At 37.6% G+C, this 25,518-nt stretch overlaps 1 protein-coding gene across 1 annotated transcript in view; it reads right to left on the bottom strand.

Moving 5' to 3' along the window:
* The window catches only part of LOC110563788 (arylacetamide deacetylase-like 2), a 43,110-nt gene extending 35,915 nt beyond the window's left edge, over window positions 1-7,195 (bottom strand). The window contains exon 1 of the mRNA XM_021660985.1: window positions 7,058-7,195. Coding sequence (XP_021516660.1) covers window positions 7,058-7,195 — 138 coding nt within the window. The remainder of the gene's footprint in view (window positions 1-7,057) is intronic.
* Window positions 7,196-25,518: the final 18,323 nt, after the last annotated feature.

The following is a 25,518-nucleotide window of genomic DNA, read 5'->3' as shown; positions in this document are numbered from 1 at the left end:
ATTGTCTTCATTCTCTTCCTCTGTGGTCTGGTAAGGCTGTTCCCCCATCTGGAGGAGGTGATCAAAGAGCCATCCACTGAGTTTGTGTCAGAGACAGTCCCTGTTCCCCTTACTAGGATACCCACTTGGATACTGAGATTCCATGAGCTACATCTGTTCAGGGGTTTTAGGTTATCTCCATGAATGTCCTTGGTTGGAGTATCAGTCTCAAGAAAGATCCCTGGGCCCAGATTTCTTGGTTCTGTTGTTCTCCTTGTGGAGCTCCTGTCCTCTTCCAGGTCTTTCTATCTCCCTCTTCTTTCATAAGATTCCCTGCACTCTGCCCAAAGTTTGGCTATGAGTCTCAGCCTCTGCTTAAATACTCTATTGGGTTGAACCTTTCAGAGACCCTCTATGGTAGGCTCCTGTCCTCTTCCCTGTTTTCTCCCTGCCAAGGGGATCTTATCCATACCAGCTGGCCAGGAATTTTGGTAGGTGGAAGGGATTCTGCAAGTGGATCATATCAATGTAAAGACATCTGAAGTGATAAAGATGAAAAGGATGGAAGACCCTGAGTCTGCACTAAGTGTAGAGGTCTCTAGTGATTGTCTTTGAGATGAGAGAAGGTGTATCTATAAGAATGATGTTACCTGGCTCAGGATAAGAATTTAAAGATCATACTGAAGGACAGGAAGTACATACTAAATCATCTACCTCGGTCCCTGCCAGTTGTAGTCACTGAGAGTCCTGGGAAGAAAGTGTTTCTAAGTATCAGGGACTGACTCAAAGGAATAAAAATGGGCTAGAATGAATGGCTTAGAGGGTCCACAAGAAAGAAGAAAGCTGATTCTGCATCAAGTTTTATTGGAGTCCCCAAGAAACAGAGGTAGAGTAGGAAAAAAAATGCCATCTGCAAGTATTCTGAAACAGGGATGAGGCTGCGACAGAAAGATTACAATAAAGTACAACAAGGAGAGCAAAAATATCTGCCTTAGTCCAGGTCCACAGAGTTGGTAAAGATAGAAGCAAGATTTAAAAAGGTGGAAGAAAAAGTGTAACCAGAACGTATTATAACCACATATAAAATTATCAAAAATCACCCAAACATTATAGATGAAAACACATACATCACAACAGAAACTGAGAAAATTCATAGACTCACAAAAATATACTTTAAAAATCTGTACTCCACAAAAATAAATATCTAAAATAATTGAATTATTTTTAATATATATGACCAAGATCAGGTAAGCAATTTAAACAGACCCATAACTCTTACTCAAATAGAAGAGAGGTAATTAAAATTCTCCCCTTCATCCCCATAAAAAAAAAATCTCTCAGAGTTAGATGGAATCAGCACAGAATTTTACCAGACCTTCAAAGAATAATTAAGTCCAATACTCCTCAAATTATTTGACAAAATAGAAACAGAAGTAACATAACCTTTACAAGATCATGACTGCAAAATTGAGAATGTTTTAACCAAGAAAGAAAATTACAGACCTATTTCTGTTATGAATATAATACAAAAATTCTCAATAAAATATTTCCAAACTAAGAAGAAAAACACATAAAAAATCATCCACAATTATACTTGAAGTATAAGCTAGAGGAATAAGACAACTGAAGGAGATCAAGTCGATACAAGAAGGAAAGAAATAAATCTAAGTATCTTTATTTGTGAATGGTATTATAGGCATAAATTATCCTAAAAACTCAAACAGGGAGTTTCTACAGTGAACAAATGGTTTCAGCAACATAACAGGATAAACAATTGATTCACAGGAGCTAGGGAGATGGCTTAGAGGTTAGGAGCACTGACTGTACTTTCTAAGGGTCCTAAGTTCAATTCCCAGCAACCACAGGGTGGCTCAAACCATAATGAGAGCTAGTGCCATGTTCTAGCATGCAGGCACACATACAGTCAGAATACTGTATAAATAATAAGTAAATAAATAAATTATTTAAAAAATTATTCACAAAACTCAGTAGCCTTTCTATATACAAATGCAACGAGTTTGAGGGAAAAAAAACATCATCATTTTCCAACACAGATCTTCATAGTGGAATGATAATTTTCAGCTTCACATGAAAACACAAAATAGTCATGATAGCTGATAACAATCCTAAATAATAAACGAACTACTGGAAGTATCACCACCCTTAATCTTAAATTCCACCACAGGAAAAGAGAATGGTATTGGCACAAAAGAAGAAATGGAGATCAATGGAATTAAATTGAAGACCCAGACATAAATCCACATACCTGTGGACATCTGCCTTTTGACATATAAAGAACTAAAAATTCTAGACATCAAGAAAACAACCAACTGAAAATGAGGTATAGAACTAAAACGAATTCTCAAAATATGAAATGGAAAACAAAATTATTTCCTGCCGGTGAAAGATGAACTCTCAACTTAGTTTTGTTTTTCATTTCCTTGATGACTAAACAAAGGAACATTTCTCTAAATGTTTCTTTTTAGCCATTTTAGTTTCATATTTTGAGCTCAATAAAACAAATGACAGCTCATGCTGGTGAAAATGTGAGGAATGAAGAACATTTATGCATTGATCATGGGAGTGCATATATGAGTAGTCACTATGGAGCTCAGTGTAGCAGTTTCCCAGGAAGTTGGAAATTACCTGCCTTAAGACTTGGCTATACCATTCCTGGGCATATACCTGAAGGACTCTACCCTTTACTACAGAGACACTTGCTTAATCAGTTTCATTACTTCTCTCTTTATAATAGCCAGAAATTGGAAAACAATCTAGATGTCCACCAGCAGATAAATATATTTATACATTTATTGTATACATATATACAATTATTTATATATGTATATATATATATATGTGTGTGTGTGTGTGTGTGTGAAAAGCTACCATTGTAGAAGCCTCTTAAAATTTACACATACATGAAAAATTATAGATGGTGTTACCACATAACAAAGTAAATGATGCCTAAACTAGATGTTATTCACCACTAAGTGAAAATTCAGAAGTTACATTTAATTGATCAGTGGCCAAATGGGCCCCAAGAAAACAGCCCAAAAACTCAAGCTGTTGTCAAGAATAACAATTGCACACTGCAAAGTGACGGTAAGAAGACAACATCTACACATTTCATTCTACATGGCAAAGTTGAGCTGCTGCCTAACTGGAGCCTTCTCCTCTACTGACTATGGTCCATGGTACTGTAAGGTGCTCTGAACACTACCAAGTGATAGGGGTAAAGGCCAACACAGCTATGAACCCCGTGATTTACAATGGTGACCTGCCTGCATTATACTCTTGTGCAACAGTTGTACAAATATTGTGGGAGTAACCAACCATTCTCTGACTGAATGTAAGGTCTACTCTTTGAGATGGAACCAAGGCTTAATTCTGCTCAGGTGGCTAAAAACCTGAGGCTAGGTCATGAGCCTAGGGGAAAGCAAATACCTTTGTCCTGCTAAAGGACACTAAATGAGTGCTAATACAATTCTGTTATATAAATAGACTAGTGTCTTTCATCATCAGAGAAGCTTCCTCCTGTAGTAGATGTAAAAAAAAATAGAGACTCTCAACTGGACAATATGTAGAAAGTGAGAAAATTACCATATTCACTTCTGAATGGGATGTCCTCATCAGCTCCCTCACTTCATGCTATGTAGAAGAGGAGGTGCAAAGATTGTAAGAGCCAGAGGAAAGTGATGGCACCATGGAAACATAGTTTTCCATATGTAGCAAGACTGACACATATAGAAATTCAGAAAGACTGTGGCGGCATGGTCTGGCCTTCACATGTTCAAGCTAGATGGGGTCCCAGTGCTGAGAGGGAAATGGGGACTGCAGACTAAGATCCTATAACTAACCAAGAAGCTATCTCCAACCAATCACAACTTTTAATGCAAATTAGTGTTCTTCAGTGGTTTCTCACTGGGTCTATAAACCACATGAGATTAGGCCCCATGTCCAGCAGTAAATGGCCAGCACCAAATGAACCCTATAGTACCTTATAGTTTTTGACTAATATTGCTTTTTAAGGCATTTAGAATATCTTAGTGGTCTTTTCCTTGTAATTTTTGCCTTCCAATTTTGTGTTTTTTATAGTTGTGTACTCTTCTTTTCTGTTTGTCTGGTATTTTGTTTTGTTTTTCTTGTTTGTTCTCTAGTGAAATATAGACAGAAGTAGTGGAGTTGGATGGATAGGAAGGTGTGGATTGTCTGTGATGATATGGGAGAGGTTAATCATGAGCAGAATATAATGTATGAATTTTCAATAAAAATATGGTTGGTCCTTGTGGAGCTCCTATCCTTTCCCCATCAGACTAACTCCCCTTCTTTCTTATGATTCCCTGTACTCTGCCAAAGGTTTGGTCATGAGTCTTTGCTTTGAAAACACTGCTAGTTAGAGTCTTTCAGATGCGCTCAGTAGACTCCTGTCATACGTTCAATGCACATCCCATCTGTCTTTCTAAACGAGGATTGATCATCTTGCCCCATGTCTGCTCAATTGATTATCTTTTTTAGGTATATAGATTTCATTATGTTTATCATATCTTATAGGTCTATATAAGTGAGTATATCCCATCTGGGCACAGGGTCTTTTCTGAGACTGACATTCAACCAAGGACCATGTATGGATATAACCTAGAACCTCCACTCAGATGTAGCCTGTGGTAGCTCAGTAACCAATTGATTTCCCAAAGTGAGGGGAACAAGGACTATTTCTAACAGGAACTCAATGACTGGCTCTTTGGTCTCCCCACCCCCGAAGGGAGGAGCAGTCCTGTTAGGCCACAGAGGAGGGTTTTGCAGCCAGTCCTGAAGATACCTGATAAAACAAGATCAGATGAATGGGGAGGAGGTCCCCCCCATCAGTGGACTTGGAAAGGGGCACGGTGGAGATGAGGAAGGGAGGGAGGGAGGGACTGGGAGGGAATGAGGGATCGGGACACGGCTGGGATACAGAGTTAATAAAATGTAACTGATAAAAAAAATAAAATAAATAAAAAAAAAGAAATTAACAGAAGTAAATAAAAGCAGTTAGTTTTGACTCGCACATAGTGTCAAAGTTGGTAGACCCGTGTATGCTAATGCCAAATCCTAATTTTGCTCTATATTTCTGATACCAGTTTGTGGGGTTGAGGTATTCTATTGTAGAAACTTAAGTAATTGAAATAAAAAAAAAAAATTATTTGGAAAAAAAAAATACAAAACAAGTTAAAACTAAACTGATCTCAAATTATGAATTAATTTCATAAATTGACTCCTTATATTCAAATGTATAATAGAAATAACAGTGACTTTTCAAAATAAAATTATAGAATTTAGATATTTTATCAAAATCAAAATAAGGCAATATAATATAGTATAGTATATGCTATAATATTCTGTAGGTATAGGACTAGCACAATAAATTATAGCTTAATCCTTAAATATAATTTTCTGTCATACAATTAGTACTAAAGATACTCTTAATCAAATAAATATGTCATCATATAATTAACTTCCATGTTTTTCTTCACTCCAATCATGGTATTAGTATTGGCTGTCTCCATATTACTCCAGTAGTTGAGATTCTAGACATTGTTGAGTCTGTGTCCATACTACCCTGACACCTGATCTTATCTAGACATTACTGAATGATGTTTGGTAATATATACTTCCCTATTCTCCTAATGCCAATGCTACAATGTATTTATTCATTTTAATCCTGCAAAAAAGAGAAATAAGGGACATTAAATATTAAGATCTAACTGGATTTAAGCTGATGTGCTTTTGCCTAATTTCTACTGTGTGCAGTTTAGTAACACTGAGTAATAAATATTTCACACTAAATATTTGAAGTTTTATTTCACAGAATGTATTTCCAAATTTTACTTCTTCTGGAAATGGTCTGAGCTGATATACTTCAGTTAGAATAAAAACAAATTATGTATCAATTGAAGTGCAGGTGGAAGTTCATTAGTCACTATGTTGAATAATTAAATATCTCATAGATTGTTCATAAATTTGCATTTATAAGTAAAATCAATATACATTTACATGTATCATTATTAACTTTGAAATCCAAGAAATAAAAGTTCACTGTCTGTCTTCAAAATATATTCATATTGACGAGGAGATAAGCATCAGTCTCTTTGAAGTCCGGATAATCATGAGGGACTCAAAGAAGATGTAGAAGTTTCTCTACTGAAAGTTACTGGTTCAGTAACTCTAGGTAGAGTGAACTATAAGTTTGTAGAGAAAGAAAGTATCTTCTTTGATACCCTGGTGGGTAGAGTCTTTCAGAGGTCCTCTGTGGTTAAGCTCCTTTCCTGTTATTTGTCTTCTCCTACTTCCTATGTCTATCCTGTTTGTCCTTCTGAATAAGGATTGAGCAACTTCCCTAGGGTCCTCCTTGTTGTTTAGTTTCTTTAGGACTATAGATTTTAGTATGTTTATCCTATGTTATATGGCTAATATCCACTTAACCAAATCACTAGAACAACAAATGATTAAATACATCAAAATTTTGTACTTAACGGACATAAACTTATGGGTTTTCAAAGATTATATGAGCCTAGATATTGCTGAAAGCATCAAATATACCCAAGGTTCCTAGTGATTCCCAAGTATTTCTTTCAGATAATACTATTTCTTTTATTATGGTCTTGATATAAGGTAACTGCATTTAGTATTATAGCAAACACTGTATGTCCCCCTGATAGTAGAAAAACAGTTAAATGTTAGTGATTAAAAAATATATCATGATTATTATAAAGAAAGACTGGTGGTGTTGACATACGCCTTTGATTCAAACACCTGAGAGGCAGAACTCTGAGTATGAGTACAGCCTAGTCTATAGAGCAAGTTCCAGGACACAGGTTTACACAGAGAAACTCAGTCTTGAAAAATGAAAAAAAAAAAAAAAGAAAGAAAAAAAAGAAGGAACAAACAAACAAAAAAACCAACCAACCAACCAAACAACAACAAAACAAAGAAAGAAGGCTAAAATCTCTTTCAATCATTTTGTAATGGAAGAATTTTCAAATATACTTACAAAATAATACCCCAGTTCCCCAGGAAAAAAAAATATATATATTACCACAAGTGAAGTCATTTTTATAAGAGCATCTGCGAATCTCACTTTCCAGGGTTCTTCCACATTTTCTGGAATAGGTGAATAAAGCCAGTGAGCAAATAAAATGCAAGAGATTCCGAAGCAGAGAGTTTTGTACTCCATGATGAATCTTCTGCAAACCTGTGTTGTGATATTAAACAGCATCCCATATATAGACTATGGAGCAGTAAACAAAGGTAGATGAACTGTAACCCGTAAAACACTGGTTAGCAACAGGGACTTGGCATTCAGTTCTAAGATGAAGCCAAAGTTGAAACTAATTATGCAACTGCATTGCATTATGGATACAGCAAAATGGGTAATAAAATGTACAGCAATAGCAAAAGCTGTGTGAGGGCAGGGAGTTTCCCACTCATCACATAACATTGAAAGAGCAGACACATCTAGAATTCTAATTAGAGTGTGCGCACACACACACACACACACACACACACAAAAGCAAAACATACCTTTGTTCTATTGCTATTGTGTAAAGAGTAGTGACAATAGTTTAAAAGCAATAAAAATGTGAGGTAATATTTAATTAACCTTGAGGATAACTAACATCCACAGAACAGGTCATTTAGAAAATTCCAGTCCTCTCTGTCAGTGAATTTTAGAGAAAAATAGGAATGAAATAGGAATGAAATTCCTATTTTTTCCAAATTATGAACTAAATTATTCAATGATTAAATTTGTATGCACCTCACCATATGTTAAACAAAAATTTTGCAGATTCATATACTTTTTTTGTATAATCATGAAAAACTCCATATTGATTAAACAAATACTTGTTACATCCTGTTATTCCATATATTCAGATTAACTAAAGATTTTTAAATTCAGTATAACTTGACATTTGTGTGCTTTTTTTGTAACGAAAATTTTCTTCTCTCTTAGCTGCCTTCTGTCAGTTCTTCCATAAAATACATTCTGCTGATGGAGGCTTTCCCACCTTCTTCACTAATTTGTAGACCAAAGGTGTTCCTGGCACTCTTATTTGTTTCATGTTGTAATGTTAACTCTGCTTTGATATTGCTCTGAACACCAGAATACTAGGATTAAAAAGTCAGTCTCAAATGTGGGGAACTGAAACTACATGGATCACGGATGGAAGAAGGTTAAGGGGGCTATGAACAAGCTGAATGGAAAAACCCCACATGTGCAACCAGAAAACTTCTACCACTGTTTAAAATATTAAATATTTTAATATTAAATATTAAAAGGTTATTTTTCCATGTTTTTTCCTCTCTCTCTCCTCTGAACTGCATAGAACTCACGTGTAATTCAGTGCACTTTATCCTCCCTCCCATCCAGTCAAATAAACTCTGTTTACGCTCAAGGTTTCCTAATCAGAATTGTAATAAGTAAGAAAGAAAATATAAAAAAGGCATTCAAATCACCAGCTTCTGAAATCATACTATTTAATAGAAAAGAATGTCAAAAAACCATACTATTAATTTGTGTTATGGTTTTAGTGAAAAACATAAACATGCAGGCATGAAGGGAATACAAATAAAATTTACCTCAGCAGGATCAGAGAGGAAAAATAAATGTAGAAGGTAACAAAACCCAAGAGACACTTTTGCTCATTGATCTAATGTAAGTCTGGTTGGCTCTCACAAGAGCGAGACCAAGTGAGCAGGAGCTGGGCTGGAAGAGATTAAGGATGAGTTAGGTCCAGGCTGACAGCAGAAACAAGCCCACACTCTACTATCTCAGTGGCCTACAAGCAGTATAAATACAGAGGAGTCCACAACAGATGCACAACTGCTCACAAAACAAAGTGCAAACCTTGTAGCAAGTAGAATTATGAGGTGACCCTCAAGATTGGGATTTAGATGTTATCTGACATGGTCAGTCAAAGAATAATCTTAGTACTCGGGAAATTCTGTAGATGGAATGAAATTTTCAGACAAGGGACTTTCAGACAAAGTGAGTAGGTTAGTTAGTCTAACCAATAATGTGATCTCTTAAACCAAGGAACTTTTTCTCCTTAGACATGAAAGACAAGAGGGGGAAAATGGAGTCCATGTGAGAATCTCTCACTTGCCTCTTGAAGTAGAGATTATCACAAAGCAGCCTTTAAGGAGGGAGGTTTTTTCCAATCAGAATGGAAGAAAAAACTTCACCAGGTAGGGAGTAGGGCACAGTTGAAGTCCCAGAAAGAGGGGGTTCACTGGGAAGAATCATGAACCTTGACAGCATAGCATGCTCCAGGTTAGTCTTACTATGGGGTAAAACATTTTCCCAAAATATAATAGGAACAGGCTGAGACAGATGGAGAAGGAGTAGAAGGAGCAGGACGGAGAAAGAGAGGAGATGGAGAAGGAGACAAGAGAGGAGAGGAATAGGGAAGGAGAAGAAAGATTGGAGAGGGAAATAGGGAATATTCCGGACAGCATGAGGCCTTAGCTCTATATCCATAGAAAACTGTGAGGCCCAGTATAGCATAGAAAGTTCACCTAGCCAGTGGCATTTCTGACAGTTGTTTTTTACTTCCTATATGTTCCTGGCTTTCACTGCTACTAGCAATACCAGAGTGATAGTCATGTGAATTTGAGCATTTTAAGGCCAAGGCAAAGCTGAGGGGCTCTGATTTTTTCAGTGGAAGTTGAGAGGGCATCAGAACTGCTAATGCAAATCTCTGGTTAATGCCAGGCATTTGCAAGCTGTTTCCCTTGCCATCTTTTTGATAAACAATGTGAAGTGGACACAAGACTATCAGAAGGCAGACATTTCCTTCCAATACCAAGTAAAATAGAGGGTGGGGCTCAGATCTCCAACCTCTATCACTGTCTTTTCTCTAATGTATATTTATTTTTATTTCAGTTTATTTACTTTATATCCCAAGGGTGACCCTACTATCCTCTCCTCTCAGGTTTCCCGCTCCTTGCCCCTTTTCTTCTCCCTTTCCTCCCAGAAAAGGGAGCCCCTCCCTCAGCATCAACCCTCCCCAGCACATCAAGTCACATCAGGACTTAGCATTTCCTCATCCACTGAGGACAGGCAAGGCATCCCTGCCAGTGGGAAGTGATCTAAGGACAAGCAAAAGAAAGAAAGAAAGAAAGAAAGAAAGAAAGAAAGAAAGAAAGAAAGAAAGAAAGAAAGAAAGAAAGAAAGAAAGAAAGAAAGAAAGAGACGGAGAGAGGGAGGGAGGGAGGGAGGGAGGGAGGGAGGAAAGAAAGAAAGAAAGAAAGAAAGAAAGAAAGAAAGAAAGAAAGAAAAAGAAAAGAAAGATAACAGAAAGAAAGAAAAAAATCCATGTTAGAAACAGCCCATCCCTCCAAGCTGCCCATAGGCCACTGATGGTATAACGTTCTTTTAAAATGTATATGCCTTACCCTTGTTAATTCAAATGCTGATTTCCTCACCCCCAACTCTCTGGTTTCAATCTGGATATTGCATTGTGATACTCACTATAAGCATCCTGTCTCAACTCTGTGTAAACAGGACAAAATAAAGCAACTAGATACAATGTTGTGCAATGGGAGGAGCCAGAGGACAGGAAAGAGGGGAGAAGCCAGAAGGCAGGAAAGGAGTGGGAGGAGAGAGAAGAAAGAGTGAGGGGAGAGCTGGAGGAGAGAGCCTGGAGGACATGAAGCAGACCTAAGATTTCACAAAAAGCAAGTATAATGTGGGAAATCTAAATGTTAGGAAACTGAGGGCTTGGAGGTTTAGGAGGGAGTAAATATTGTCCAGCATTGTGTTCTAGGTTAACTAAAAACCCAGTCTCTGTGTGGTGATTTGGCTATACAGCTGCTGAGGATTAACAGCAGCATTACTAGAAGATAAACCAGTAGTAAATATTAATAACTGCCTACAACAGGCCACATATGTTTAGGGGACCTAGGTCCAGACCATGCATGCCCCTTAGTTGATGTCTCAGTCTCTGAAAGCCCCCGTGGGTCTGGGTTAGTTGTCTCTGTTAGTCTTCTTATAGGTTCCTGTCCCATCCAGACCCTTCTGACTTTCCCAGCACTTCCACAGGACTCCAGGAGCAACGCCCATGCTAGACAGCAAGTCTCAGCAGTCAGGTGGACGTAGTCACATGAACTATTTGTGTCTTATATTCTAATGCTTCTTCCGTGTGTCTTTTTAATTCTATATTGGGGTCATTTCATTCCTATGGCTCTGCACTATAAAAAATCTAGAAGGCAGATTCATCAAGCAGTATTCTTTTCCCTAGAATGACTTTGGCTCTGCAGGGTCTTCTGTGCTTCCCAAAAAATTTAACTGTGCATTTACCTATTTCAGTGTGAAATTTTTATTAGATTTAATTGAATCTATATTAGGGTTTGTATAATGACCATTTTCTTAATATTAATTATTGATATCCATACTTTGGTTATTGTTTTCTTTTTCTCATTTTCAAATATCTTCCTCAATTTCTGTCTTTAAGGTTTTAGTCGTTCATTGTAGAATTCTTTCACTTTCACTTTTATATGATTTACATGTTAGAATTTTTCAAGTTGTTGATTATAGGGCTATTTCCCTAATTTATTAATCAATCTGTTTGTCCATTTTATAGAGAGGGGATACCGACTTCCGCATTTTAACTTTGTCTCCTGTAAATTGTTTATATGCCCTTATCAGTTCTCAGGTCTTCTAATAGAGCATTAGGCTCAGTCACATGTAGAAGAGACCCCTGTCACTTGCAAATAAGAATGACTGACTTCTCATTGCTATTTATATTTTGATTTGCTTATTGAGGCTTATTTGTTTATCAAAGGCTTTGAGGACGATGTCAAATAATTTCAATTACTTGCTCATGCTTGTCATTTCTACTCAACTGACGTTAGCAACAGTTTTCACACACATACCTTTGTTTTGTTCAGATATGTTCCTGCCCAACTGATTATTACTGTGAAGACTGTTGTTTGTCAAAAGGTTTTTCTACACTGATCAGGACAATTGTATGATTTTTCTTATTGAATTCATTTATGTAACTTACAAAGTTTTATGTGCATTTTTTGAACCATGCCTGCACATCTGCAATGGAGCATATTAATGGAAAGCAAATTTTTTATTTGTTCTTGAATTTTGTTTACAAGAAATTTGTTAATATTTTATTTTCATGTCAGTTTGTAATTTTCATTTTTCCTAGAATCTTTAATTTTATTTGCTATCAGGACAACACCAGTAAGCTACCTAGTTTTTGCCACGCAGATACAAAATAGAAACTTCTGGGAAGTTGAAACCTGAATTGAGGAAATATTTCCATCGCACTGACCTGAGATCCGTAGATACTTACTCACCATATCTATGAGACATTATCTTAATTAAGGATGGTGGCTGGGGGGGGGCTGGGGAGGGACTACTATGGGCCATGCTATCCGTTAGCAGGTAGTCTTGGGCTGTATGAAAAAGTAAGATGACGTATGATGGGAGTTTACTGAGCGCATCTGAAAGACTCTAACTAGCAGTGTTTTCAAAGCAGATACAAAGACTCATGACCAAACCTTCGGCAGAGTACAGGGAATCATATGAAAGAAGGAGAGTTAGTATGATGGGGAAAGGATAGGAGCTCCACAAAGACCAAATATATCTGGGCACAGGGTCTTTTCTGAGACTGACATTCAACCAAGGACCATATATGGATATAACCTAGAACAACCTCTGCTCAGATGTAGCCTGTGGTAGCTCAGTAACCAATTGGTTTCCCATAGTGAGGGGAACAAGGACTATTTCTAACAGGAACTCAATGACTGGCTCTTTGGCCTCCCCACCCCCCAAGGGAAGAACAGTCCTGTTAGGCCACAGAGGAGGGCTTTGCAGCCAGTCCTGAAGGTACCTGATAAAACAGGATCGGATGAATGGGGAGGAGGTCCCCCCCATCAGTGGACTTGGAAAGGGGCACAGTGGAGATGAGGGAGGGAGGGTGGGATTGAGAGGGAATGAGGGAGCGGGATACAGAGTTAATAAAATGTAACTGATAAGAAAAAAATAAAATTAAAAAAAGAAATAGGTTTTGCTAAATATAAATCACTGGGTATAAGAACACAGTATTTTTAAGATCACAAGAAAGATAAAATATTCGTCAACTGGTAAAAAAAAAAAGAAAAAGTAAGATGAGCAAATCATTGTAAGCAACATTCCCCCATGGTCTCTCATCTAGTACTTTAAATTTAGGTCTTGAGTTCTAGTTCTGACTTTCCTCAAAGATAATTCTGACTTATACATAAAAATATCAACTGCCTTTTGACTTTCTCAAAAAAACAGCTCTTGGTTTCATTGATTCTTTGTATTGTCCTCTTAGTTTCTAAGTTATTTATTTCAGTCCTGAATTTGATTATTTCCTGCAGTCAGGTCCTCTTTTGTATGTTTGCTTCTTTTTGTTCTATAACTTTTAAGTGTGCTTTTAAATTGCTTTTATGAGAACGTTCCAATTTCTTTATGAAGACACTTACTGCTATGAACTCTCCCATTACAACTACTTTCATTCTGTCCTTTAAGTTTAGATGCGTTGTGCCTCCATTTTCATTGAATTACATAAAGTCTTTAATTCTTTCATTTCTTCCCTGACCCAGTGGTCATTGAGTAGAGAGTTGTTCAGTTTCCATGAGTTTAAAGGTTTTCTTTTGTTTCTACTGTTCTTGAAATCCAGATTTTATCAATGGTGGTCTGATAAGATACAAGGAGTTATTTCAATTTTCTTGTATTTGTTTAGGCTTGGATCATATGGTGAATTTTGGAGAAGGTTCCATGAGGTGTTGAGAAGAATGTGTATTCTTTTGAGTTTGGGTAAAAATTCTGTAGATTTCTGTTAGGTACATTTGTTTCATGATATCTGTTAGTTTCATTATTTCTCTGTTTAACTTCTAGCTCTATGATCTGTCTGTTGGTGAGAATAGGGTATTGAAGTCTTCCACTATACATGTGTGGGATTCTATGTGTGATTTAAATTTTAATAATGTTTCTTTCACAAATGTGAGCACCCTTGCATTTGGGACATAGATGTTCAGAATTGATGTGTCACCTTGGGCAGAGTGCAGGAAATCTTAGGAAAGAAGGGAGAGATAGTAAGACCTGGAGAGGACAGGAGCTCTCCAAGAAGAGCAAAAGAACCAAAGTATATGGGCACAGGGTTTTTTCTGTGACTGATACTCCAACCAAGGTCCATTCATGGAGGTAACCTAGAACCCCTGCACAGATGTAACCCATGGTAGCTCAGTCTCCAAGTGAGTTCCCTAGTGAGGGGAACAGGAGCTGTCTCTGACATGAACTCAGTGGATGGCATTTTGATCACTTCCCCTGAGGGGGGCGCAGTCTTACCAGTCCACAGAGGAACACAATGCAGACAGTCTTGATGGGACATGATAGGCTAGAGTCCGATGGAAAGGGAGGAGGACCTCTCCTATCAGTGGACTGGAGAAGAGGCATGGGAGGAGAAGAGGAAGAAATGGCAGGATTGGGAAGGGATGAATGAAGGGGTTACAGCTGGTATACAAAGTGAATAAATTGTAATAAATTAAAAAATAAAAAATACATTACATGAAATGCTTAACAATTGAACACCGGATGGAATCTTGTCAATCACTGAAATGATATATTTAAATAACTCAAAATTTTTTCATATATATCCATATGTAAGGAAAACAAAGTACAGTTACATGTTTCATGTCAATCAACAATATGAGACATTAAGACACAAGAGTGAGTGCTACAATCAGGATATAAAATGATTAAGTTGTAAAATACATACATATATATATACATACATACATATATATATATATATATAAGTTAAATGAATATTAATTGAAACATATGTATGGAGAAAACAAACAAACAAACAAAACTGAGCCAGGATAAGTTTGGACTCAGAAGAAAACAAGTTAGTTATTTCCATGATTAGTTTAACTGTCAACTTTGCACATCCTAGAATCACCTTAACAGAAAGTCTCATTGACTGCTAAGCATGTCTATGGGAAGTTGTTTTGATTATATTAATTGATGGAGGAATATGCCTTAAAGTAGGTGGTCTCATTCCCTGATTTTGGGCACAAGTATCTAGCTAAATATAAGCATGCATACATTCATTTCTCTCTGCATTTGATTGCACATCAAGACACCAAACTCAATTTTCCTGGCATAATGAACTGTATTTTTCGTTGTGAATTAAAATAAACACTCTCTCACCTAAGTTGCTTTAACCGTGTTATATTGTCACAGAAACCAGAATGAGAAAAGGTCAGTTGTCCAACATGGGGAGTTTGCAGTCCTTCTGCAGCACAATAGTCTTGTCTTCCTTGTGTCTTCTCTGATCATTCATTGCTCGCTCTCTTGTCTATGCTCTAAACCTTCCTATTGTCACAATATTCATGAGGTTTCCAGACAGCAGCACATTTTGGCAAATGAGAACATGGTATAATTTTGAGTGCTGTCATTATAAAATCTAAATCTCAGCAACATAGACTTAAGACAGACAACATAGCAGTAGGTGCCAAGATGTGGCCTTGGAGCTATGTGGGCCTGAGACATGTCAAGAAGTGTTTGTCATACAGCACACTATCTGCTCTAAAAAGAATAGACAGTGCAGATTTCTGGTAGATTTCACACACAGGATATCACAACACACTAATACAAAAGAAGAGAAGATGGCCAGCTCTACAATTACTGCACAAATAATTTTAAAATGTGCCACTATCACTACATTTTTTATTTAAAAATATAATTTAATTCAATAGCAACATAACACTTATGTAAACTTATAATGAAATTATGATTGCCATTGAGTTAATCATTAACTTATGTAATATTAATGAATGTAAACCAAATTCTTTTGGCACAAAAAATGCATAGTTTTGAGTGCAGGAATCTTGGGAACTACTTAAAAAGAGAAAAATATCCTAAAAGAGTGGATGGTTAAATACAGCAAAATTCTATAACATGAATGATTTATACACATGATTTTTTAAAAAAATGTATGAACCTAGGCTTTCTAAAAAGCAACAAATATATTTAAACATCTGAACAGTTGCTCATACATACTTATAGAACTATTACTTCTTTTATGTTGGCAATATATAATTAACATTATAAATAGCATCTTATAAACAGTGTGTGACCCTCAATAAATAATAAAACATGTTAATGATTAAAATGTTAAATACATAAACTATAATATTACTTGGTGCATATACCACTAAAGAAAAGTGATGTCTCTTACAAAATACTGATTAAAAAGTCATATGTATTTGTAACAGGCTTACCAGTTTTTCAGGAAAAAAGATATTATTATAAGTGCTGACATTTTTACAACTGCATCTATGATTCTCCAGCTTCTACAGTGTTTTCTGGTATGACTATATAAATACAATAAGCAAAGAGGATACAAAGGAATCTCTTTGTTTATTATTTTTTAAAATTTATTCACTTTGTATCCCAGCTGTAGTCCCTTTCTCTTCTCCACTTAGTTCCACCCTCCCTCCCTTTTCTCCCTATATGCCCCTCCCTAAATCCACTGATAGGAAGGGTCTTCCTACCATTCTATTTGACCCTAGTCTACCAGGTCTCCTCAGGACTGGATGCATCCTCTTCCTTTGTGGCCTGGAAAGGCTGCACCCCAAGAGTGAAGTTATCAAAGAGACAGCCACTGAGTTCATTTAACAGACAGTCCTCCTCCCCTTACTAAAGGACCCACTTGGAGACTGAGCTGCCTCTGGACTACATCTGAGCAGGGAATCTAGGTCCTCTCCATGCATGGATCTTGGTTGGAATATCAGTCTTTTCAGGGTACCCTGGGCCAAATTATTTGGCTCCATTGATCTCCTTGTAGAGTTCCTGCCCCCTCCAGGTATTTATTTGTCCAAAGTTTGCTATGAGTCTCAGCATCTGCTTCAGTACATTGATGGGTAGAATCTTTCAGAGGTCCTCTGTGCTAGGCTTCTGTCCTGTTCCCTGTCTTCTCCCACTTCCAATGTCTATCCTGTTTGCCCTTGTGAATGAGGATTAATCATCTTCCCTAGGGTCCTCCTGTTGCTTAGCTTCTTTAAGACTATAGATTTTAATACATTATTACATATAATAATTCTATATTATATGCCTAATATCCACTTATAAGTGAGTATGAACCATGTGTGTCTTTCTACTTCTGGGTTATATCACTGAAGATGACCTTTTCTAGTTCTTATCATTTGCTTGCAAATTTCATGATTACCTGAGTAGTATTCCATTGTGTAGACTTACCACAATTTCTGTATCCATTCCACAACTGAAGGACTTTTAAGTTGTTTCCAGATTCTGGCTATTACTAATAAAGCTGCTACAAACATAGTTGAGTGAATGTCCTTGTATAGTTGAGCATATCTCAGATATAGGCCTATGAATGGTATAGCTGGATGTTGAGGTACCATACAACGGAAAAAAAGCATCTTCAATAAACGGTGCTGGTCTAACTGGATGGTCAATATGTAGAAAACTGCAATTACATCCACTTTTATCACCCTGCACAAAACTAAAATCCAAGTGGACTAAGACCTCAACATAAAACTAGACACAATAAACTTGTTAGAAGAAAAAGTGGGGAAGAGCCTTGACCTCATTGGCACGGTAGATAACTTTCTGAACAGAACACCAACACTTCAGGCTCTAAGATCAACAGTCAGGAAATGGAACTTCATGAAACCGAAAAGCTTCTGTAAACAAGTACATTGTCATCAGAACAATTCAACAGTCTACAGACAGGAAAGGCTCTATATATCTGGCAGAGGGCTAATATCCAGAATATATAAAGAACTCAAAAGTTAAACACCAACAAACCAAGTAACCCAGTTTTAAAAATGGTGTACACTCTTAGCCAGAAATATTCAAGATCCTTTGGGAAACTTATTGGAAATTTTTATCAATATACTTGTCCTACCTGTATGAAATCATATGCTTTTTTAGGTCTATACCACGTGGGGAGTGAGTCACAGCATCTGTAGAGCCATGTGACTTCCTACTTCTATAATATCAATAAAAAATGCAAAAGGAAAAAAATAAGGTACAGAGCTAAACAGAGAATTGTCAACAGAGGAATATCGAATGGCAGAGAAACACTTAAAGAAATGCTCAACGTCCTTAGTCAACAGGGAAATTCAAATCAAAACGACTCTGAGATTTCAACTTACACCCATCAGATTGGTTATGAACAAAAACTCAGTGACAAAACATGCTGGAGAGGATGTGGAGAAAGGGGAACCCTCTCTGATTGCTGGTGGGAATGTAAACTTGTACAACCACTTTGGAAAACAATCTGGTGCTTTCTCAGATTCAATAGAATCTAAAGCACAGAGGTTTATATTCCATCATAAATTTTCTCCAAACACTTCTGTGTTGAAAGCCAAATGCCACCTCATAGGTCAATTGCTAAAGAGTAAGACAAAGGTAAAAGTCAAGTTCTTCCAGGTAAGATAGCAATACAACAACATTCATGGAACATTAGGTTTCATGTTAGGCCACTGTTATAACAGGTTATGCACCTGGGCAGCTTTGTGCAACAGAATGTGCTGTGTTTATTCACATGATAATCTGTATAAACAGCAAAAACTTTTAAATTGGTGGAGTACATCTTAGTGGGACTCTCAACACAGCACAAGAAAAATATAAGTCCATTTTTCTGATGCCATTTTACCAAAGGTACAATTAGGAAGTTAAAAAAAAAGAGTAACATTTAATTAACCTAAAGGTTGAAGCCTATACTACAGACTATTTAAAAAATAAAACTAGGAGAAAAAAAAATCATGAGAGATGTGCTTCAAAATTCAGGATGTGGTATATAGCTGATAAATTCTCCCAAACCTAACAGAAAGCAAATTAGGGAGAAGCAAGGCTGGAGGTCTCAAATGTAGTTGAATTAGAGAGGGCACATAGCCCTCTAAATGGAAAATTGATCTTAGTCCAAAGCCAGAAATAAAGAAAAGAAATCAATACATGGTGGGAACATTCAAATGAAAGAATCGTGAGTTCGAGGTGAGCCTGCACGACAGCCATACCTTTAGCATACAACCATACCCCATAGTAATAATAATAATAAAATAGAGAGAGGGGAAGGAAGGGAGGTAGAGAAGAAGAACATAGCAATACAGTAAAATTTCTTACCAGGATGTCTCAGTTATTTGACCATAGAAAACAAAAGCAGCTCCCATTTACCCACTTCCAGCAGTTGGTTTTTACTTCCCATCAGTCTCTGACTTCAACCAAAACTAGACAAAAGTGTAAAGATGTCATTGGGATTAAACTGTTTTTTTTTAATTCAGGCTTTTTATTTGTCTCTTTCTTTTTTTTTAACTTTTATTAATTACACTTTATTCACTTTGTATCCCCCCATAAATCCCTTCCTTCTCCCCTCCTAATCCCATCTTCCCTCCCCCTTCTTCACAAATGCCCCTCCCCAAGTCCACTGATAAGGGGAGGTCTTCTTTTCCTTCCTTCTGACCTTAGTCTATCAGATCTAATCAGGAGTGGCTGCATTGTCATCCTCTGTGGCCTGGTAAGGCTGCTCCCCCCTCAGGGAGAGGTGATCAAAGAGCAGGCGAAGCAGATTATGTCAGAGGCAGTCCCTCTTCCCATTACTATGGAACCCACTTAGACACTGAACTTCCATGGGCTACATCTGTGCAGGGGTTCTAGTTAATCTCCATGCATGGTACTGGCTGGAGTATGAGTCTCTGGAAAGACCCTTTTGTTCAAATTTTCTGGTTCTGTTGCTCTCCTTATCTAGTTCCTGTCCTCTCCAGATCTTACTATTTCCCACTTCCTTCATAAGATTTCACGCACTCTGCCCAACAGTTGGCCATAAGTCTCAGCATCTGCTTTGATAGTCTGCAGGGAAGAGCCTTTCAGAGGCCCTCTGTGGCTGGTTTCTAACTTGTTTCCTGTTTTCTTCTTCTAATGTCCATCCTCTTTGCCTTTTGGAATGGGGATTGAGCATTTCAAGGCTGGAATTAAACTTTTAAACCCAGGTTTAGACTACAGAATTCTGAAGTAGGCATCTGGCTTTCAGGAGACAGACAACTCCTATCACTAGAAAGTGAAGCTGGGAGCCAGGCCAGGCCTGTTACCTCACTTAACCTTCTCTTAGGATTCTGACCTTCAGATATATTTTCTGATTGCAACTGTTCTCCAAGAAAAACTGGGGGAAAATCCATGACTCTTACATCATTAATGACTATAAAGCCAATATCACTTAGAAAATACTGACAGGTTTGGATGTCAATTTAAGATGAACACTGCTACTCTTGGACCAGAGCTACAGCAGCTTCTATACATTGAAACTGATGAAAATTTTTCTAGGCAATTATTGTTTTGGAACAAGAAACCCTTTAGGTTCTCTCTCTTGGTGGGCCCTCACTCTTGTACACCTTTTCTATTGCTCCACTGCAGAGCAGATAGCTTATCTATCATGATTCTACTCTCTTGAATACCCCTTTCAATACATGATTGACTGTGCTCCTGAGTGTCCTGGTGCTTTTTTCTGCTCCAAGCTGCATATTTCATTTCTTCCTGCTCTTGTTGTTCCTGGAACTTAAATAATTTATCTTTCATGGTCAATCATGAATATTGGAAGGCAGGTATGTTTTATTGAGGCTAGCACTCCATAGTCTCTTATTCCATGCACACTTATCAGTTCTGAATCTTTTATTAATCACCATTTACAGCAGAGAAGATTTATCTGATAGTGGCTGGACGATACACTAATCTATGACTATAGAAGTAAAAGCTTAGATGGTGTTTTATTAGTATGTCAATTTAACAGGATAATAAGCTCGATTGTCCTCTAGGCCTATGACCTACACAGCCATATATAATTTTTAAATTTTTTGCTGTTGATGAGTAGTTTCTATCAAAACATTTAAGCTACTATTATATCAGTCTTATGTGGTAATCACTATTGTAGTATGCAGTGTTCACAATTTGATGACACAGTTGTTAACTTTTCTCCCTTGTTAGCATTCACATAACCTTCCAGCAACATGACAGCTAGCTGGTAAAGCTTAATCTTCCAGGGCAGTATCAACTAGATTTCTCTGTACCTTGTGTCTGCAGTATATGGTGTCTTCAGAAACAGGATCTTACCTTCAAGTTAAAGAGCAACAGCAACAGTCTACAATGTTTGGAGAATGTAGGAGACTCCACTGACAAACACCTCCAGAGGAGGTAACACATTCCAGCACTGAGCTTTTAATTGCATAATCTTTCGTCTTGAGAATGTATTCTCCCACAGGCATAGGATAAAAACTGGTATGTATATATGTATATATTTCAGGAAGCTATATTTCAGTAGTACATTTACATACAGCTTTTCAAAGAATTTTAGTATTTATTATTTTTTCATTTACCATTTTCCATTCTTCCTTCCCATTCTCCACTCTTTTAACATATCCTACTCCAATGTATCTAATTCTGTCTTGTACCTCCTGTATTATAACTCCCATCAATTGAAATCCCGTGTGAGGTTACTAGTTCTCTAATTTTGAAAGGTAATCTAATTTAAATACGCGTCTAAAGATTTGAATTTGTTGTCCATATTTAAATCAATCTGGGTCAAAGTATTTGTATTATGGAACAGCGATGTTTCAGGATTCTCACTCTTTATTACAGTTTCTTATTTCATGTTTGTTCCCTTTTATTAAACACAGATTCTTCTCTCATACAATATAAACTAAATACAGTTTCTTCTCCCTCTTCTTCCAATTCCTCCCCATCTTCTCTCCAATCTGGATCTACTCCTTTTCTTTCTCTCAATATATCTGTATATAATATAATATATATATTATACACACATACATGTATATGTGTCATCTAAGTGTTAACAACAAAACATAACAAGTTACCATATAACAAAGACGAAACAAAAACCGCCACACTGAAATTGAATGAGTAAAACTAACAGAAGTAAAACAGTCCCAAGAGAAAGCGTATGAATCAGATATGTATATATGTATATATTTCAGATTATATGTATATGTAATCAGATATACACTTGGAAGTCCCATAAAAAGCTACAATATATGGGGGAAAATCTTTGGGATAGGAGGAAACCCGTGGGAATCTATGCAGGTGACTGTAGCTGAGAGCCCAAAGGCAGGGGACATGGAGCTTGAATTCACCACCTCCTCTAGCCAGGTGGGTCTTCTAGCAGAGGTCCATCTATAAAACGTTTGACCAAAAATTGTCAATAAGAAATGTAGGAGTAAAGACAGAACAGAGATTGAAGAAATGACAAACCAATGGTGACCCAAATTGAGAAGCACCCCATGGGACAGAGCCAACCCTGATCAACTATTAATGATACTCTTCTATGGTTGCAGACATAGGTTAGTATAACTGTCTTCTAAGAGACTTCATTCATCTGCTGATGGAAACAGATGCAGAAACCCACAGCCAAACAATAGGCTGAGCTCAGGGACTTTTGTGGAAGAGTGGGAAGGAGAAGAAAGGGAGCCAGAAAGGTCAAGGACATCACAAGAAGACCTATAGAGTTAACTAAACTGAACACACGGGGGTTCACAGAGACTGAACCACCAACCAAAAAGTATGTATAGACTGGATTTAGATCCCCTGAACATATGTAGCAGATGTGCATTGTGGTCAACCTATGAGTTCCCTAACAAGAGGAGTAGGGAATTTCTCTGACTCTGTTGCCTGCCAATAGATCCCTTCTGTCTAACTGGGCACAATGGAAGATGATGTGTTTAGTCCTGCTGCAACTTGAGATGCCATGGTGGACTGATACCCACTTGGTAGCCTCACACTTTTCTGAGAAAAAAAGAGAGAGGTGGGAATGTGGGAAAATTAGAATTAGCATCAGTATATTTATCGTAATCTGTTGCAGATTAGAATCAGCAAGTGGTCTATGAGATCCATGCCTACCTCAGGCAAAAACAGGACCAGAAAAATGAAAAAGTTAGGGAAAGTGAGATTGGGATTTATAAGCAAGGCATATTTAGTTAGTCTTCTTACCCACTTGCACCCTCATCAATTCAGCGATCCTATGCCATTTCTTGTTTTACCTGTATTTGAATAGTGTTAATGGGCAGATATGGGTGCCATAACAGCTCTATCCTTATTTGCCATATACATTAACTGTTCCAGTATTGTGAAACTGAATACTCAGGCTGTGTCCATGCCCTTGGCAACCCCTGACAGGGAGCTGTAATAACCCCTGTGAGAACCTCACAAAATGGAGTCCATTACCATTCCCTTGCAGAGGGCCAGAAAGGTTCACAGAGTTCCTAGTTGGCACATTGACATTACATAAGGGCTCCAGGACATGCTTGAAGACCCTCCAATCCTCTGATATATATACTATAAAGAGTAAATAATTCCTAGGGACAGTGAGGTTTTTTAGGTGTTGTTGCTTCCTGATTATCATGCTTCAGTAAGTAACCAAAATTAAACTCATTGGATCAACAAGTTAGATTTAGAGGGAGTCATGCTTTTGATCTATTGCAGTTATCTTATCTGAGGTCAGTAGATGCTTGTTTAAATTCCACAGAACTTTTTGTAACAAAAGTTCCCTATGGTAAATCCATGACATAGGTAAAGTGCTTGAGTAGAAGCATGAGGAGTTTTAGATTCCTAGTAACCACATAAAGCTACAAGTGTAGTGGCATGTTTGTAACCACAGCACTGAGGAGACAGAGACAGGCACATACTTGTGGCTTTGTGATAAGTGAGTCAGGTCTAAATGTCAATACCCAGGTTCAGTGAGCAATCCACTCTCAAAAACTATGGGGGATAGCCTAGAGAAAAATTCAAGAGCCTGGCTGCCTGCCTCATACTCAAACACATATGCATATCCAGATGCACACAAACACACACACACACACACACACACATAAATACACTACTCACACACATGTGCACATATGTCAGGAAAAACTGGGGCCATGCTTTTTGACTATTTATCTCTATATAGCTACAACTCCATATGGAGTTGTTTGATTTTTTTTGTATGGTTGGTTGTTTGTTTGTCTGTATGCTGAGGGTCTAATTCTACCCAGTCTTTGAGAAGCCAGCTGAGTGGTAGTTTTTCAGGAATCTTAGAACCGGTTTTTCCTATTTTCAAGAAAGGAAGAAAAGAAATCTTAGATCCAGATTGCCATTTCCCAACCCACATTCCTTAGTTTATTGACCTACTGGCTAGTGACATCTGGAACAGTTTATTCTGTGGGAGGAGAGGCCAGGACAAATAATGTCATTTCCTCATCTGTGCATTGTTTCAATTCCCTTCCAGTTTCCAGTTTCCTCCTTTGGTTTTTCTTAGGTCATATCCCTGCAGGGAACTCAGGACCTGTTTTTCGATAACTTCATTTGCATTCAAGATATTTGATGCTGTGAACGCCCAAATACTTGATTTGCCATTTGATTTATCAGCATGGTTATTCATAAATATTCTAGACACCAGCAGAGAAAGTCCTAAAGCCATCCCTGGCATGGCAGAGGCTTTCTAATTGGGAAGAAAAGTTGCCATAGATTAGGGTACCATGAAAACAGAAGCGTCCCTAGTACAACTGGTGGACATCTTCAAGGACACTTTGTCCATTAAGACAACAATATCCTCATGTTTTGAGAAATCCCTGTCTCAGTAGTGACCAGATCAGGGACAGAAGGCAGTGTCTGAAACAGAAAATTAGCATCCATAGGACTGATCACATGCAGTGAAAATAGATGCTACACCTGCCTCTCAGTCATGGGAAGCATGAGCCAAGAAGAAGAGAAAACAAAAACAAAAACAGCCCAGTCTGATTCCAAAGCCCTAGTGCTTTGTTCTACTAACTGGAGGAGCAGGTGATTTGTACTACATGTAATGTGTCCTTCTGTAAATCTAGAGGCCTCTTTGAAACTGCTTAATTTTTTTTTTCATTGACAACATTTGGCAAAGAATGCTATGTTCTTAGGAAACACAGAGACATGCAAAAGGTTCTTTGTCTTAATGGAGCAAGAAAACTGTCCACTACCTCTCAAGCCACACCATGATCTGCTCACAGCTGTACAAACAGTAGCTAGGATTTGTTTTCCAGAGCTGGAGACAGAGCTCAGGGCCTCTTCCATGTTAGGAAAGCTCTTGCCCTCTGAACCTCACTCCTGCCCTACAGTCATTGTTTATGCCGCTTTATTCTACATTCCTCCAACAGCTTGGGGCCTCTCATAGATTAACGGCTTTTGTAAGGCCAGCGGAGAACATTGCACACACAGCATGGACATGAGGAAGCCTAGGTTAACGAATGGGCATGGAGGGAAGCGAGGCATTTTTAAGGTGAGAGCTTTCGTCTTCCAGATAGTCACCTAAGGGAGGTACTGTGCCTGCTACCCCAGAACGTTCTCTCACAGCGCAGATATCACATCCCTTAAGCACACCACAGGTAAATGAAGGAGAAAGGTCCCACTTGTGAGTGAGAACTTTGTTGGCAAAATTTTAAGTCAGAATATTCACAAATCTACTCTTAAGAGCTCTT

The sequence above is a fragment of the Meriones unguiculatus genome, chromosome 2, assembly GCF_030254825.1.
Source record: "Meriones unguiculatus strain TT.TT164.6M chromosome 2, Bangor_MerUng_6.1, whole genome shotgun sequence".
Taxonomy (NCBI): domain Eukaryota; kingdom Metazoa; phylum Chordata; class Mammalia; order Rodentia; family Muridae; genus Meriones; species Meriones unguiculatus.
The sequence above is the reverse complement of the archived record's forward strand: the minus strand, read 5'-3'. Positions and strand labels throughout refer to the sequence as shown.